At 36.6% G+C, this 18,180-nt stretch overlaps 2 protein-coding genes across 2 annotated transcripts; both read right to left on the bottom strand.

Annotated features, from left to right (window-relative positions):
- Positions 1-3,364: 3,364 nt before the first annotated feature.
- LOC115998566 (protein IQ-DOMAIN 1-like) lies at positions 3,365-5,912 on the bottom strand. The gene is made up of 5 exons (XM_031238163.1): positions 5,524-5,912; positions 5,177-5,389; positions 4,846-5,094; positions 4,609-4,746; positions 3,365-4,342 (listed from the first exon to the last, which is right to left on the bottom strand). The coding sequence occupies exons 1-5, from the start codon at positions 5,659-5,661 to the stop codon at positions 3,563-3,565; spliced, it is 1,518 nt and encodes a 505-aa protein (XP_031094023.1). The 5' UTR covers positions 5,662-5,912; the 3' UTR covers positions 3,365-3,562.
- A 6,388-nt stretch (positions 5,913-12,300) lies between these two features.
- LOC115999483 (zinc finger BED domain-containing protein RICESLEEPER 2-like) lies at positions 12,301-14,434 on the bottom strand. The gene is made up of 3 exons (XM_031239332.1): positions 12,985-14,434; positions 12,817-12,875; positions 12,301-12,312 (listed from the first exon to the last, which is right to left on the bottom strand). Exons 1-3 carry the CDS (start codon positions 14,432-14,434, stop codon positions 12,301-12,303), a joined length of 1,521 nt encoding a protein of 506 aa, XP_031095192.1.
- Positions 14,435-18,180: the final 3,746 nt, after the last annotated feature.

The following is an 18,180-nucleotide window of genomic DNA, read 5'->3' as shown; positions in this document are numbered from 1 at the left end:
CCATAAATATTCTTTTCATTTTCTTTGAATATCTTAACAAAAAAAGTGCTAAAAAGACTTATTTTTTTGTAGATTTACTCTCCTCTTTTCCTTCTCAAAATCCCAGTACCTTTCAGTTCCCAACAATGTCTTTTTTGCAATAAAATGCCTGCAATAACTCTAGTAGAAGTGATCAACTTCTTTAGTCTTTACATTTTCCTTTTCCTTTCCCTGTTCATTGGTGGGAGAAGTTCTTTGGGCTCTCATTTTGTCTTTATAAAACAAGCTCTCAGGTTACATACTAATTCTTTGTTAGTTTTTTTTCCCATTAAAAGTAACGACTTGGTGAAGTTTAGAATAAAGAAATAGTGCTCGCAAATGAAATTCGATTGGTTTTTGGACGGTAGATTGTGGGCAACAATAGTTATTGTGTGGATCGTGATCGCTATTTTTAACACGATCCAGGATAACATACTACCTCTGTCACATTTTATATGTCATACTTACTATTCATTGGTCAGACCAACTCTTTTTTCTTTGTTTATTTTATTTATTATTTTTAATTATTTTTAAATTTGATTTTTTGTGTATAATAGTACTTTTAGTGTAGTTTCTAAATATATAAATTTTGTATATTAATGCTAAACTTAATATTATGAAAAATTGAATTAAAAATAACTTCAGTCAAGCCTCGTTAACCGAACCAGACACATAAAATAAGACAGATAGAATACATTTTTATAACTTATAATGTACATTATTCTAACACATAAAGTACATTATTTTACCCATAAGTTTCATTATTCTAATTCATAAAGTGCATTATTCTAACACATAAAGTACATTATTCTAACTCATAATGTATATAATTATTCTAACTCATAAAATTTAACAACGTCGCTTTAGACCGTGGTAGACTACGATCTACACAATAATTTGTCTTGTGAAAAAATATACATGATCGAGTCTTTACAGTTGCAGTGCAATTTGAGAGTTAAACCCAATGTGATATATTCTTTGTGGACCTAGAGGAAATTTTGTCATGTGGGCAAGAATAAAGAAATGGTATTAAAAATAAAACAAGTGGATACTTTCCATTTTTAAATCATGGTATCAAATTGTACAACACAGGATTAGTCTGCAATTATTCTTTGAACCGCATGCTTCTTAATTTTTAATGAAAACCGGGTATCTGCACTGTAACTTTATTCTTAAACAACGTTTTTATTCTTTTAAAGTATTTGGTATAATTATCCTTTTTTTTTTTTCCTTTTTAAATCATTTGGAATCAAGGTGCCTATTTTTTTTTTTGAGTTAAATAGTTACCTTCTTAACCTACTGAAGCACAAAAAGTCAACAGATACCTCCACTGAGACTCGAACCCACTCCCTTCCACATGGGAGTGTACACCGGATACTGCTTGACCACAAGGTCTTTGTTATCTTTTTTTTTTTTTTTTTTTGAAAAGGTATAATTATCCTTTTTTTTTTAAAAGGGATAATTTTCCTTTTTTTTTTAAAAGGGATAATTTTCCTTTTTTTTTTAAAAGGGATAATTTTCCTTTTTTTTTTAAAAGGGATAATTTTCCTTTTTTTTTTAAAAGGGATAATTTTCCTTTTTTTTTTAAAAGGGATAATTTTCCTTTTTTTTTTAAAAGGGATAATTTTCCTTTTTTTTTTAAAAGGGATAATTTTCCTTTTTTTTTTAAAAGGGATAATTTTCCTTTTTTTTTTAAAAGGGATAATTTTCCTTTTTTTTTTAAAAGGGATAATTTTCCTTTTTTTTTTAAAAGGGATAATTTTCCTTTTTTTTTTAAAAGGGATAATTTTCCTTTTTTTTTTAAAAGGGATAATTTTCCTTTTTTTTTTAAAAGGGATAATTTTCCTTTTTTTTTTAAAAGGGATAATTTTCCTTTTTTTTTTAAAAGGGATAATTTTCCTTTTTTTTTTAAAAGGGATAATTTTCCTTTTTTTTTTAAAAGGGATAATTTTCCTTTTTTTTTTAAAAGGGATAATTTTCCTTTTTTTTTTAAAAGGGATAATTTTCCTTTTTTTTTTAAAAGGGATAATTTTCCTTTTTTTTTTAAAAGGGATAATTTTCCTTTTTTTTTTTTCCTTTTTAAATCATTTGGAATCAAGGGGCCTATTTTTTTTTTTGAGTTAAATAGTTACCTTCTTAACCTACTGAAGCACAAAAAGTCAACAGATGCCTCCACTGAGACTCGAACCCACCCCCTTCCACATGGGAGTGTACACCGGATACTGCTTGACCACAAGGTCTTTGTTATCTTTTTTTTTTTTTTTTTTTTTTTTTTTGAAAAGGTATAATTATCCTTTTTTTTTTAAAAGGTATAATTATCCTTTTTTTTTTTGAAAGCAGGTATAATTATCCTTGATAACCAGAATTATAATTAGCAACACAGACATAGAATTGATAAAGTTTGAAGCTTGCCCATCCTCTGCTCTCTCTGTCCAAGTGAGGTTTGGATAATAGAATGCTTTCTTTGAGTTTGTCTGTATATTTTGTCAGAATTAATATCTAATTTAGTCATCGACTATTGTAGTTTTTTCTTAATTTAGTCTTAAATGACTTTTTGTGCTTAATTAAATATTCGACTTCTATAGTTTTACCCAATTAAGTCCTCGATTGTTAGAATCAATGACTAAATCGAGAAAAATCATTATAGTTGATGACTAAATTGGGTAAAATCTCTATAGTTGAAGACTAACTTTGGTAAAAACTATTATAGTCAAGGACTAACTTGAATAAAATTACTATAGTCAAGGACTAACTTTGATATTAATAGAGGTGAAGTTACTCTTTAACAGATGACTCAATTGGGTAAAACCATTAAAGTTAATGACCTAATTAAGCAAATAAAGTCATTTAAGACTAAATTTAAAAAAATCACTATAATTGAGGACTAATTTTGATATTAACTCTTTTAAGTCAAAATGTAAAGAAGAATAGAAAGAGTATTGAGTTTGGTAAAGATAAGGCAGTAACCATGACAGTGCTGATTAGAAGACAACATTGAGGTAACAGAAGTTGAACTAAAAAGTTAACTTCAGACTATACATTTATTATTGTTGGACAACTCCAATAAGGAGCACAAAAGTGCATCGAGCTCCATTTTATTGTCTGCCAGAAAATATGGATCTTGGTAGTTGTAATTTTTAAGATTTGGTTGTTGGTACCAGAGGGTGAGGGATGCATAATAATTGATAAGGTTCATCATGGTGGTCCTGCTTTTCTGGGAATTGGTTCTTTTCAGTTTGATTGTGATAGTCAATAAAATATAAACAAGGTGCAATATGAATAAATCAGTACAGGATAGGATGGGTTGTTGAGGGGGGGAAGGGATGAGGAGAAATTATAGCTAATATACCTTGAAAGTTCATTTCTATTTTGAGCTACAATACAAATCAAGAAAATAAAAATCATGGACATTGGGAATTCTATCTCTTGCTTCTTTTTTTTTTTTTCAACCACCACCATCAACTACCCTCACATTCCCATGCCTAAATCAAGGAAACAACATAATTGAAGCTAAACAACTGATTTAGATTTATTAGATTTAGATTTATCTTAGCCAGCGTTTAAGATCAGTAGTTGAACAAGGAGAAATTTCGCCGCCAATGCTATCAGTGTTACACGAGTAGTTTGATTGCTGCTCCATCCCTACATACCCAGCTTGGACGCTTTTGAAGCTGGGACTTCTCAGATTCTGGCTATACCCAGTGTTAAGGGGATATGGCTCTGGTATGAGGTAAGACAGGCGTTTCTTTACTGACCCGATTCGCTCCCTCTCGGGGGTGGATGGCCTCTGCCTAGGCGCGCTCTGTGAGCGGACCCGGGCCTTGGCAGATTCCGTGGCAGCCATGTAATTGGGCACGGCAATGTGGGTGGTGGCAGCGGCTACCTCGTTTGCGGATATGCTGTAGCGGGATGCGGCGGTGTGGGAACGCGTTGTGGTGCGCAGGCAGGGAGTGTTTGCGGTTGAGTAGCTCTTCTCCAGGCGTCTGGGGCTGGTTGAGCGGAGCTGCACGGGTTTTGGTTTGGATGGGGAAGGGGTTGCGGGGGGTTGAAGGATGGGGAAATTGTAGAGCGATGGTTTTTGGCGACAGGGGGATTGCTTGTAGTTGTGGTGTGGACTCAAGTGTTGGAGTGATCTTCTTGTGTAAGAATAGGGCATTGATGTGTCGATTTCCACGGTCTTTACAGGCTCTCTCCTTTCGGTTGAAGCTCTGCTGCTGCAGTTCCATTGCTTCGACGACATCCACTCTTCCAGCCAGTTCGTTCTTTCTTCTACTTCTTTCTCCTCTCCCTCCTCCTCAACAAGCTCCATCTCCGAGCTCCATTCCTTGATGGAAAAAAGTTAGATAATTGCGTTAAGATCAAACGCTTATCACTACGGCTAACTAATAACGAAAGTGCAACTTTATTTCCTTATAGACTACTATTACATTTTCGAGATGGTAGGTGCTCGACCTGGTCATTGTCCTTTACTGGTCTCTGCTCAACAGTTATATCCAGCTACTGGTGTTAGACTTGGCCTTTACCAGCCTCCGCCCAACCAGTATGGTTTAATTTCAAAAGCTTAAGAGAACGAAGTAAAACAAATTGAACCTGTTGTGAGAAAGCATGAACAAGGGATCTTTCCCTGATGATGGAAGCCTCTTTTCTGGCTTGCAACATTGCTTCCAGTTCTTCAAGTGTTCGTGGGCAGTCTCTCCAATCATCTGCGATTGAGCTTCCATCTCTAGACTGCAAATCATAGAATATGTTATTCCATCTTTAGACTGCAAGTGCGACACAAATTAAAGAGGGGGAAAGTATGGGCTATATATGTATATATATATGTACCATTGACTTTCGATCTCTGATATCTGAAAGGTATTTAGATTCCCATAAGTTGGTGGTGGGTTCGGCGAACATGGATTTGCGGCCTCCGTCGTGTGAGAGGCGGGCACGCTGTTCCCGGACCCGAGCCTGCACTCGAAGCAGAGCTTGCATGCATTTTAGCGTCATCTTTGCTTGCTTTCGTACGTTCTGGCCCCTTATCAGTGCTTGAAGCTTAACAATCCCCTTTAGAGCAACAAGGGCTCTCCTTGCCTGCAAAAACATCAAATGTTTGTGAGTACAAGGTAAAGTAGTAAAACTGATGAAACCGCTCTAACAGTGGAGCGGAGCTTACTAGATAGCCTCGGAAGGCCGTTTGAATGACAGTTGCTGCAAAGTGCTGCCGATTTGAAGGCCGTGTCAAGCGGATGATCTCCACGGCTGCCTGAGCTGTCGCCACGGCCGCCTCAGCGGTGGCGGCAGCCACCGCAATGGCATGCCTTGACTCGTTGTTCTCACCGTTCTGCGCTGCAGCTTTCCTGAACAACCATCTTCTCTTCTCTCTTTTCTGCCAAAATCCCAAACCCACAAATCAATAACTTATTAAATATAAATAATCTAACCCAGAAAATCTTACACAACTAACTCCCAAAAAATGCACACTCATAACACCAACAAATCAAATACTTAAATTTATGTTACCTTTTCTTCATCCTCCTCATGTTCATGCTCTCTCCTCCTGCAACTCTTCTTGTCAACATTACTGGTGTCCTTAGTGGGAGACCTGAAGGCCCTCTTTACTGCCGTCAACCATGAACTTCCTCCTAGCTTCTTTCCCATGGGAGTTTTGGCAAAATAAAATAAGCCTATCCGGCCAGGCTCGCTCAGATTAGGCTTACAGCTACATAAACATGAGGGAGTGCAAAGAAACAGAAAGTGCTAGGTGTATTTATTCTGATTCCATAGGCCATCCTCAAAGCCAAGGTAATATTAAATAATGAAAGGGGTTAAGAAAGAAATGACTGAAGAATGAAGAGGCAAGCGTGCTTATCCGTGCAGCAGCAGCATATTATAGTATTTGTGTACTAGCTAGCTAGCTAGCCCAAATATCAATAGTATTAGTAGTACATGATGGTGTGATGAGTGAGAGCTGAGTGGTTGCTGTAAGTGTGGGTGTTTTGTAGTGGCATGGGAAACGGAACTATTGGTGGGTTGATGTCAGACCCTATAGATACCTTAAGCTTTAAATTTTACCATCTTTCTCTCTCTTGCAACGTAAAACTGCATTATTAATTTGTTTACTAACAGAAACTCTGCTCAAGAGTCGTCGGAGGAGATAAATCACGAATGAAGAGTTTAAGATTTCAAAGTCTAATTTAAGGAAGCCTTGCTCCAAGATGTTGGTGAAAGTCAAATGTCCACCCTTTTGTTGAAATGCTGACTAAGGTCAAGTGGTCTAATACTTGAGCTAGTCTTGAAGGCGTAATACTGCATTATAATATTGATAAAATCTCTGCCTAAGAATCACCGAAGGAAGTAAATCGCGATTGGGAAGCTCAAGGTCCCAAACTCTAGTTTGGAGAAACCTAGCTCCAAGATGTTAGTGAGAATCAAATCTCTACTCTGCTATTAAAGAGCTGGCATTAGGTCATGTGATATGCTATTTGAGCTAGTTTTGTCGGGCATAGCATTGCATTATTTTATAAGTTTTACTGTATGTATTCTCAAATTTTACTCCATGATATGACAAACAAAAATTGGATATTTTTATCATGTCGGTCTATGAAAAAGTGTTTACATAAAAAATTTGTGAAAAAAAAAAGAGTAAAAGTTGAGAGTAAGAAATGGAAGTTCATGTAGAATTTTTTTTATTATATAATATTGAGATCGATGTGCAGAGACATAAATATGAGTGAGGACGATGATTATTATTGTTGATACATAAGCATCCAAAGTTCATTAAATTTGGGTGAGTTACGTTTTTGTGATTGCCTATGTGCCTGCCTGACTTGGTTCGTTTTCTTTCTCTTACAACTATATTATAAACAATAAATATAGTATTAAATATGGAGTAACTGCTGACTGACCCTCATGTCTTCACGTGTTATGTGCAGTTCCAATGAAAGTATTGATAGAAAGATAAATACATAGATGCATCCACTCCTTTCAATGCTCAACTCAACTCCATCAATTAAGTATCAGTCTTACACAGGTGCTATTTCTCTAATCACCTGTCTTTATCATCATTTCTATTCTACGTTTCACTAGCAGGTGCATGCCGGTGGGCTTTAGCTGTTTCGTTTTGGTGAATGAGTGCTGTCTTATTCTGCAGAAAGAGAGAGAGAGAAAGAGAGAGAGAGAGGGGTAGGAGGAAATTAATCTTAACAATTTTTGCCAGCGTCTAGTTTTGTCAATTAGCTGTTAATATGGAACACGTACACAACTCAACTGATTAGTTAATAGCAAACACCACCGATGTACAGCACTTTGAAAAACTTGTAGATCATTAATGCACAATCGACAATTTACCTCATCCATTTTTTTCGGTGATAAAGAAAACCTGCAACTATTATTCTAAACCTCGCCTTGTGATTATAGCCGGTAAAGGATCACAGTGGCGTAAACCAGTTTCTTGTAATTATTAAGTCAATAGCTCGGCCAATTTGACCGATATTACCCTAATGTCATCCATTTTAGTTTCAGGGTAGGAGTACGTAGGGAAAGGACTTATAAGGTTGGGTGCAGTCACATTCTGCTATTTACTTAGGCCCTGTTTGGTAAATAATCAGCCTATCAGCCAATTTTAGCTTATTTAACCACTATTAGTTGTTTGGTTAATAAGCTTTTTGTAACTCCAAAATACTAAAATTCAAAAGACTACTTAAAGCAGCCTTTTCAATTAGCTTTTTGAGAAAAAAAAATTATAGCAAACAGTCATACGCTAACAGCTAATTTATCAAACAACTTTCTACAATCAGTCAATGTTATCAACTAATCATACCTTCTAATCTAAACAGCCAATCCAATGAGCCAACACCCATTTACTAAACAGAGCCATAGTCCTCTTATAAGCACTACCAGTGTAAAGCATTTTAAAATTTTTGTAGTCTATTAAAATATGTTACGAGATTTATCTTTTCCACTAAAATTTTAAGGTAAGATCGGTGAGAATTCTCGGAATTCTTAGTAACATGTTAGGTAGAAGATTTAATAAAGTTGGGCTTGGTGGAAGAGGGGATAGATGGTAGAAGACAAATGGCAGGAGGAACTGGGCATGGACATGTGGTGATGCCTGTAGGGGGAGTGGGTCTGCTGGGGGCTGGCCCTTCATCTCGAAGACTGCTATTCTGCTCGCTCCCAGGCCCCAGCCAATGGAAAGGGGTGTCCAGTTTTTCGGTAAAAGGGACGACGAGGTGGTAAGAGAGTAAGACTGTAAGAGACCCTTTTTTTAACGGTTGACTGGTCAACATTGTTTGGTTCTTCTGATTTTATTACTTTCCCCGATTGATTCTTTTCTAACGTTTCTATACGAATCTTGTTAGCTGCTACGTTTTACATCTTGTCCTTCACCACACTACCCACTACTAACGTATTACTCATCTTAATCTTAATCTTCTGCCCTTATGACACAATATAACCCTTTTTTTTTTTTTGTCATTTAGCCAAAAATCACAATACCCAATATTCACATTAGAGAATGTGAGTAATTGTCAGATCTATTTTAGTGTGATCAATTACACTAAAAGGACACTATGATATACTTGATCTATGGGAGTCATATTTTACCTATTCGATTACTCTCGGAGACATTACTCAACTCTTTAGGTGAAGAGAGAACTGCAAATATTAGGTGAGAATGTGCACCAAATAAGTCCTACCTTGTGACTTTGGTCACAATGATATAAACTAGCCTAAGGTGCTCATAACTGATTGACTCAATAAAAAAAACTAAAGTTTGCTTATAGTTGATCGACTTAAACAAATAAAATCAATAATTTGCTCTTCATATTCTGATTTGAAAGTTTGTAATTACCAAGTTAAGATCGAGTCCAACCAATTTAACTGTGTTTGATAAATACAAATAAGTTGATAACTGTCGGTTAATGAACATCCTACGATTAACCAAGTCTCCACGAGAGAACATTGAGAGTCATCGGGATACCTGCATTGGGGCACTACAAATGGTCAAAGTCGTGGTTAATCCCTCTGAGAATCTCATTTGGGGTGTACCCAGAAGTAGCAATGCAAGCCTTTCATTTTCCTGTAAAGTTTCGTTGTTTGGGTTTGGTTGTGGGCAGTGGCTTGGCATGGCACGTGAAGCGAGTATGGAGGTTTCGGAAAGACGTCAGTTTCAGAGCGCGGAGGTGATCGAGATAGCACTCTCACAGTCAGAATTGGATAGTTCCTCGGGACTATAATCGCTAACCAGAGCTCAGCTCGTTGTGCATCGCGAGTCCTTTTCTAACTTCATTTATTGGCACTCACTTACGTATAAAGTGTGTGTATTGAAAATTGAAACCCAGGCAGGCCAATTATTTACTTACACCTTACCGGCCTGCTTAGTCTTGTTAAGCATGAGTTGTTAAAAGTAGCTTTACTGCAGCCGATGGATCGGAGCACGCTTTAATTTCAGTAGCCGCAAGTTGCTCACTTTGATCACATTGTAATTTGTATCATGTATGTATGTGTGCTATGTGGTTCTGCATGCATACAAATAAATCATGGTGTATGAGATAGATGTTAACTTAATAATGACCATAAAAGTCCAACACAATCTATACAAACATTTATGAGTATAGATCATGTAAAGAAAATAGAAAAAAGTGTGAAGTAGACCATTGAACTTTTACAGTTTGTGTAATTATATTATTGAACAAAAAAAAATTGTGCAATCAAACCATTTAACATTGAAAATGTGCAATTATATTATTGAACAAAAAAAATTGTGCAATCAAACCATTTAACATTGAAAATGTGTACAATTCGTATTATTTGTAGGGTTTTCTAGGTAAAACGGGTTAAATTGTTGACTTGGCATATAATGTAACAGATTTAAAAAGTTGTAACTAACAGAGACAATATGGTGATATTCGAATGAGAATCCCTCTTCATGTGAGAACCTGCGAACTTATACATAAACACAATCTCAAATTGTTGAGTTGGCATATAATGTAACATATTTAAAAAGTTGGCACTAACATAGACACAATCTCAAATTGTTGAGTTGCCAAAGACCTTGTGGTCTAGTGGCACTCGGTTCCACCCTCACATGGGAGGGGGTGGGTTCTCACGGGATGAGTATTATTATTATTATTATTATTATTAACATATATAGTGCTCATATGAGAACCACCATCCCCACGAGTTTATGAGAACCAATCTAGTGCATTTAAAAATTAGATCTGAGATTAGTTGAGGGAAGGGGTTCAAAATTCGCGTGTGCATATGAGGCATGTTTGCTTAGTATGCAAACGTGAATTTTGAATCCCCCAATCGCATAGCACATGCACACTAATTGTAGCAAAAATGAGTGATGGTGCAGTGATTGGTGAGTGTACGAGTGTGAAATGTCGTCCTCAGGAGATTGAGATCATAAGAAGCTAAGCAAACGACAACAAGGAAGAACAAACAAGATATATGAGCAAGAGATGGAAACAAAATAAAAAAATATGATTCAAGCTATGGAGCATTATCATCTAGATGCTTCAACAACCTAAGGGGTTAGGAAGAACAAATAACCAAAGAGTCAATCAGGAATGCACATAGGTATCCTAGTCTATAAGTCACTCACGTGAGCAAATTAACAAGGATTAGGACAATGAATTGCTCCACTTTCGTGGTGTATCAATTCCAAGTCCATCAAGCACACACAGCATCTTAAACCCCCAATTTTCCCCACTTTCATTGAAAAAATCGAGTTTGTGCAAGGGGTGGTTTGAATTCATCATCTAACTCTCGAGGCAAGGAATCCTCCAAATACATGCCAATGAATGTGTACATCAAACATTAACAAGATATAAACACAAAACCTTCACAAACACATTAACCCTAGGCTAGAGTTCTTCCACTTTTTGTAATAATCACAAATTAAGAATCACGATAGATAATACAACCCTAAATCAAGTCCATAAACTAGCTACTCATGATTAAATAGCATAAGGAACACAAAAGCACAAGTAATAAACATAAATCTTGCAAAGAAAAGAGATAATGGAAAGAAAACTTCTCTAGTGAAATGGGTGGTAAATCTTGAAATCCAAGTGTTGAATCCTTCAATACAAGCTTCAAATATGTTTAGGAACCTAAATCTAAGCCTAATCTAACCTAAAAATATGAAAGGAAGTGAAAGAAAATAACTAGGGTTCGAACGGGTCGGGGTCGAAAACTGAGTTGAAAATGCTCAAAACAAGCTTAAATAGTGAACAAGGGTTGTGTGACACGGTCAGGGAAACGGCCGTGTAAGTAGCCATGTCCAAACGCATTGGAAACAACCATCTTCACTGTAAATGGGGCAAAAATACACGGCCACTTACACGGCCGTGTAAGTGGCCGTGCCGCCTGGCTGTGTTTTCTCCAGATCGAAAGTAGAATTTTGTGTAACTACTTTGACTTCTAGGCTATTTTCACCCAAAATTATTTCATTAGCCTTTTTGGTCTTCAAAAAAGTTGTAGCACTTCAAGTTGGCTTTTTAATGGTGCAAAAATCACCTCATTTGGACATTTCTAGGCTGAGATATGGTCAAATAACCGAACAATGGTCGAAATGAGCAAAAATTGCAATGCCTTGATCTTTTGCTCTTCTTTTGTTTTGGCTTGCCTAAATGACCAGGACTAGGGCTGTGCATCGGATGGCTCGGATCGGTTCGGACCGGGAATTGACTACTCCGATCGGATTTCGGATTGACCATTTAAACACCCAATCCCCTTTTTTTTTTTGATTAATCCTGTTGGTTTTCCTTATTGTCGGGGGGGTCGGTTCGGTCGGATATCCGAAAGTAGTTCGGATTTGTAATATATGCAAAAAACAATTGAAAATATATTAAGATTACTGAAAAACTATATATATATTTCAATAGCATACTAAATACTAAACTTGCAAATACTAATTAGAAATTACTAGATACTAAGTAACAATGTCTTACTATTACTAATTACTAGGTACCTAAGTACTAAGTAATTAAGTACTCAGTAGTAAGTACTACTAACTACTAAGTACTAACTGATTCATCATTCATTCGAAGTTCTAAATTAGTAACTTCTAAGACCTAAGTACTATTACATAATTACATACCAAAATGGAATGGCATAATTACAAATTACAAGTTTCCAATCCACAGTCCGCAGACAAAAATATTTAACTTGCAAATACAATTATACAAAACATTTGGAAATTGGAAGAATTCACATTCATAGAATCACAGAAATGAAAGAAGCATTGAAGCCATCCAAATCCAATATCCAAAGATGAAAGACCTACACCTACTCCTCTTCCTGTGAAATGTTACAAGTTAGTGAAAAGGATTAGTAGTTTAGTTGTAAAGGCAATAAGGGATTATATAATTAAAACTTTAATTGTAAATTGTAATTACTTATTAGTTGGCAGTTGGCTACTTGGCTCAGGAAGCATTTTTCCATATCAAATTTAGATTAAGGGCAAATTGCTACAATATGTATAGAGCAACATACCAACTTAATCCTTCTTTTCAGTTTATTGGTGGAAGCTTCATCATTGCCATATAAAACTATAAAAGGGACAACCATACATAAGGCACTAAGGCAGCAACTCACAGAAGTTACCAAGCCTTACTTACAGCCTTTATACTTACAGTGATCCAGTGCAATCAAGGCATCAAGGCAGCAACTAATAACATATAGTTACCAAGGCCTCAAAAATACCAACTGAGGTTAGTTAGTTAGTCAAGTAATGTAAACATAAATACATAATTGACAAGTATGAAGTATTCAAGTAATGTAAATTGTAAAGAATAAAATTACAGGAATTGTAGCCAGTGTAGAACCAAGAGTCCTTCCACTCCCACGATCAACATTAAACTCTGCAAAAATAAAAAAAAAAGGAAAAGTACTTTGTTAAATCAGTTAATCAGATTTGTAAATATGTAAAAGAAAAAATGATGTGTAACATTGTAAAAAAAAAAGTACTACCTTTTTCAAACCTCTCCAAGTCTTCCAGATTTTCCTCAATACATAGGGGAGTATTTGGCTGCCTAAGCCAATCCTGGGTACACACCAAAGCTTCCACAATTTTTGGAGTTAATGAACTCCTAAAAGGATCCAATACTCTCCCAGATGTACTGAAAGCAGATTCAGAGGCAACAGTTGAGATAGGAATAGCTAGGACATCCCTAGCAAGCTTAGAAAGGATGGGAAACCTTTCAGAACTAATCTTCCACCATCTCAGAATGTCAAAGGAGTTATCCTCCTCAACTATTGCCTCACTCAAGTAGATATCCAGTTCAGTTTTTTTCCCCCCTGCTTCCAACCTTTGTTTTTTAATCTGGGACTTGAGGAAATGTCGTGGCCTTCCAATAGACTGGACAGAGGCAGATACAGAACTAGCACTACCAGCAGATGCAGACACAGAAGAAGCAGGAACAGATTGGCCAGCAGAATAATCATCAAATAACTCATTAAAACCAGTAAGAACTTTAGCAAAGTATGGTTTTCTTTTCTCCTCACCATACATATGATTGATTTGAACAGACATATACTCTAATTTATCCCTGGGGTCTAGAATGCTTGCATAGAAAATCATAAGATTCATCTTGTCTATATCACCCCAATACTTTGAAAATTTTAATTTCATGTTTTCCCCCATAAGGCCCACTGCCCCACCAGCTTCCACCATTCCATTTAATAGGCAGTACAAATCAGAAATCTCACTGAAAAATGTGTTAGCAGTCACATATAAAGATCCATAAATCCTAACTGTCATATCATAAAAACATTTCAACAGCTGCACCAAACTGCCAACAGATTCCCAATCCATAAATTCAGGCACAGAATCACCCAAGTCAGATTTGGAAGAACTATCAGACTCTTCACAAGATTCAAAGACTTTTTGATAAGAACTATCAGACTCTTCACAAGATTCAAAGACTTTTTGATAAGTCATATCAGACTCTTCACAAGATTCAAAGACTTTTTGATAAGTCAAAGCAGATTGTAACATCAAATAAAAGACTTTTTGATAAGTCAAAGCAGATTGTAACATCAAATAAGTAGATTTTTGATAAGTCAAAGCAGATTGTAACATCAAATAAGTAGAGTTCCATCTGGTTGGAACATCTAGACACAAAGAAGAAGTAGAGTTCCATCTGGTTGGAACATCTAGACACAAAGAAGACCTTTGCTCAATTCCTAACAAATCAGCCAAATCCCTGAACTTCTTTAGCCTAGCAGGTGAATTCCTAACCAAATCCCTGAACTTCTTTAGCCTAGCAGGTGAATTCCTAACATATCTGACAACCTCCCTCACCTTTTTAACAGAAGAATCACACTCCTTCAAGCCATCTTGAACAACTTTAACAGAAGAATCACACTCCTTCAAGCCATCTTGAACAACCAAGTTAAGGATATGGGCAATGCATCTCATGTGAATGTATTTAGCCTTCACAGTTCATGTTCCCTAAGACACAATTTTTTTCTTAAGAAACCCCATAGCAGTGTCATTAGATGAGGCATTATCCATAGTCACAGTAAAAACATTCCTAAGACCCCACTCAAGCAAACAAGTCACAGTAAAAACATTCCTAAGACCCCACTCAAGCAAACAAGTTTCTACGGCCTTTGCAAGATAACCCCACTCAAGCAAACAAGTTTCTACGGCCTTTGCAAGATATTCCCCTTTGTGAGATGTAACAGGTACGGCCTTTGCAAGATATTCCCCTTTGTGAGATGTAACAGGGACAAATGCTATGATTCTTTTATGCAACTTCCACTCAGAATCAATGAAATGGGCAGTCACTACCATGTAGTTAATTCTTTGGATGGATGTCCAAGAATCCACTACCATGTAGTTAATTCTTTGGATGGATGTCCAAGAATCAGTGGTAATACTAACCCTATGAGTGCTTTCCCTTAGAAAGGCTTTCAACTTCAGTCTCTCTTCTTCAAAGACCACTAGGATGTCCCTACTAATAGTCCACCTAGATGGAACTATAAACCTAGGGCATGCAACAGCAATAAATCTCCTGAAACCTATTCCCTCTACAAACCTAAAAGCCAGTTCATCTATGATTATCATTTCAACCAAAGCCCTCCTAATTGACTCTTGATTAAATACCCAGGCCCCTATTTCTCCCACAGTAGGTTCAGATGCATCAGAGGTACTAACTACTTGAAAGGTTAAAAGGGACTGCCTAAGATACTTGGAGTGAGGATTTTTCAAACAGCTTTGCATATGGGCTCTTAAGGAAGATGTACCATGTTTCTTTGACTCACACTTATATATTTTGGCACAGTAAACACACCTCCCTTCTTGAGTAACATCATTTCTGTCTTTTATTCTCACAAAATGATTCCACACAGGTGATCTGGCCTCAACCTGTTTCCTCTTCTTCTCAGAAACTGCAGGAGGAGGTTGCTCATTCTGTTGATTATTAGCCTCAACAGTTTGGGCTTCCACCACCGTAGGTTCCTCAACTGAAGAATTGGGAGGTTGACTACCATGCATACTGATATTATCCATCTAAAACATGGGTAGTATCAGTACACATAGACACATAGTAGGATTCAATTGCAAGAGTAATAGACAAAGTACTCCAGACCAGACTCAGGATAATCCATACAATTACACATAATATCCCAGAATCAGACACATTTAGTGTCATCATTTTCCAAGAACACACAATTTATTTATTGTGGTTTTTTATTGAGAATACATTTAAGTGATTTAAGGGCATACATCCATAAACTTGAGTACTTGACTAGAGTACTAGACAAAGAAATCCAGATTCAGGGGGTAATTGATAAACATATACAGATATACTGTTTTATTGTTTATCTAGACAAAGGAATTTATTGATTCCCAGTCCATCATTATCAGGATTTCAATACAGTGGGCTTCCACCACTTAATCAGTACATTATAATCTGATTAAGTTATCCCAAATTCCCAATAAACATGCAACGAGTCAGTGCTCTCACCAAATAATCACAAAATCGCTAAGAGATCAATTTTAGTAAACTAGGGTTTGCAATAAACAAGCAATGAGTCAGTGCTCCCACCAGAATAAGTGAATAACACAAATAATCACAAAATCGCTAAGAGATCAATTTTAGTAAACTAGGGTTTGCAATAAACAAGCAATGAGTCAGTGCTCCCACCAGAATAACACAAATAATCACAAAATCACTAAGACATCGCTAAGAAATCAAATATATTAAACTAGGGTTTGAACACCTACTTTGTTTCTCACAAATTCCCCGGAGAATAAGGGCTTCTAGAACATATATCACCATGAAAGGTTCACCACTTCACCGTCCACCACTGGCCTACGGGCTTCCACCAGTTGATGTGTTGAACACTGGAACAGTCGAACAGAACCAACGGCCAACGGGCAACGGCCACCGCCACTCCGCCAGGAAGTAATCGAGTAGAGAGACTGAGAGTCTCACACAGTTACACAGTCACACAATCACTCAGAAGTAAGAAATCAGTATCGGAGAATCAGAACTCAAAAGTCAGAAGAGATCAAGAGAGTGAGAGACTAGAGAGTAGAGAGAACTCAGAGAAGAAAACCCTATCGGCTTATCTGAGAGATCGCGACTGCGCAAATGAGGAGAGACCAAGCAACGCGCATATATATACTACAACTCAAACGACGTCGTATATTATTAGGTTTAGGGATCCCTAATTTAGATCGGGTATTCGGACGGATCGGACCAGATTTTGGACTCCCCTACCCGCCACCGATGAACCGACGTCGTTTAGGTCCTTCGGTTCAGTTTCAACTGTTCGGGTTCGGCCCGGTTCGGCTACGTCTGATCGGACCGCGGTTCGGTCGGTTTTTTCGGGTTGTTCGGTTTCTACACAGCCCTAACCAGGACCATTGAAAACACCACTCTTGGGTTCCCTTATAAGTGTTGCATCCATCTTCATAGTTTCATATTTGGCCTCCATTTAACTCCAATGCCCACCAAAATGAATGAAAATGCCCATCTTTGCTCGTAAAGCTTTTCAAACCAAACTCCTTGCAAAATAACACAATTTAGTTCTAACCTCATGAAATTTGGAATGATCTATATGCAAAATAACTTAGTGAAAGGAGAAAAAATATAGACAAATAAGCACTTATCACACACAATGCATGCATAATATGCATACACAAATTTTGAAACCTTCAATTGCACACAACACATTTCTCATATGCACATGCGAATTAAAAATCACCTTATCCGAAAACCTTTTCACTTGATCCGAAAAGTTTTCCTTAGGTGAAAAATAGGATTTAATCTCATCCCTTGATCTAGTCCAGATCTAGGATCTAGAATGAAGTTATTCAAAAAAAATGCGGTGACATTATGGTAATTTTGTGTAAGTTAATTTTTTGTCTTTTGGTGCATTTTTTTCTTTCTTGTAGAGCACAATTTACCCTTCTGAGCACAATGTTGTGCCTTCCAGAGCACATTGATGTACCTTTTAGAGCACATTGATGTATCTTCCAGTGTACATTATTGAGCCTTCCAGAGCACATTATTGAGCCTTCCAAAGCACATTATTAAGCATTCCAGAGCATATTATTGAGCCTTCCAGAGCAAATTATATTGTTGAGCCTTCCATATCACATTGTTGTATCTTCGAAGTGCATATTATTTTGCCTTGGAGTGCACATTGTTGAGCCTACAGAACACATTGTTGTGTTTTCTAGGAGACAATTTTGTGTCTTCCATAATTTGAACACAATACAAAAATAGTAGATCAGAGATGGTTTACAGGAGAAGATGTCGTCGTGTAGATTAGAAGCGTTTTTTTTTTGTTTTTGTTTTTTGTTTGTTTGTTTGTTGTAGAGTCGTTGATTTGGACAGATCAAAAGCTTAAATTTCTCCCCACTTTCGCACCTGATGAGGCCTTCTCCGCACCAGAGCCTAAGCATATATATATATATATATATATACATATATATATATATATATATATGTCTCTGTGTGTGTGAGAGAGAGAGAGAGAGTTCTAAAATTATAATAGTTTAATTTTTTTAATAAATCAAGTGGGTTAAAACATGTTAATATGGTCCATAAATTAAAAGACATAACATGAATTGAGATAACTTGACATGACTCACTTGATATCAATATAACATCAGTATTAATGCATATGTTAAAGAAAAAGTAGATATAG

The sequence above is a fragment of the Ipomoea triloba genome, chromosome 12 (assembly GCF_003576645.1).
Source record: "Ipomoea triloba cultivar NCNSP0323 chromosome 12, ASM357664v1".
NCBI classification, from domain to species: Eukaryota; Viridiplantae; Streptophyta; class Magnoliopsida; order Solanales; family Convolvulaceae; genus Ipomoea; species Ipomoea triloba.
Note: the sequence above shows the minus strand (reverse complement) of the source record. Positions and strands in the feature narration are given on the sequence as shown.

Coding starts and splice junctions, on each gene's coding strand:
- LOC115998566 (XM_031238163.1), bottom strand. CDS start 5,661: ATGGGAAAGAAGCTAGGAGGAAGTTCATGGTTGACGGCAGTAAAGAGG. Junction 4,747..4,845: donor TCAGAGATCGAAAGTCAATG/GTACATATATAT, acceptor TATGATTTGCAG/TCTAGAGATGGAAGCTCAAT. Junction 4,343..4,608: donor TTCATGCTTTCTCACAACAG/GTTCAATTTGTT, acceptor TTTTCCATCAAG/GAATGGAGCTCGGAGATGGA.
- LOC115999483 (XM_031239332.1), bottom strand. CDS start 14,434: ATGAGATGCATTGCCCATATCCTTAACTTGGTTGTTCAAGATGGCTTG. Junction 12,876..12,984: donor CTTGGAGAGGTTTGAAAAAG/GTAGTACTTTTT, acceptor TTATTTTTGCAG/AGTTTAATGTTGATCGTGGG.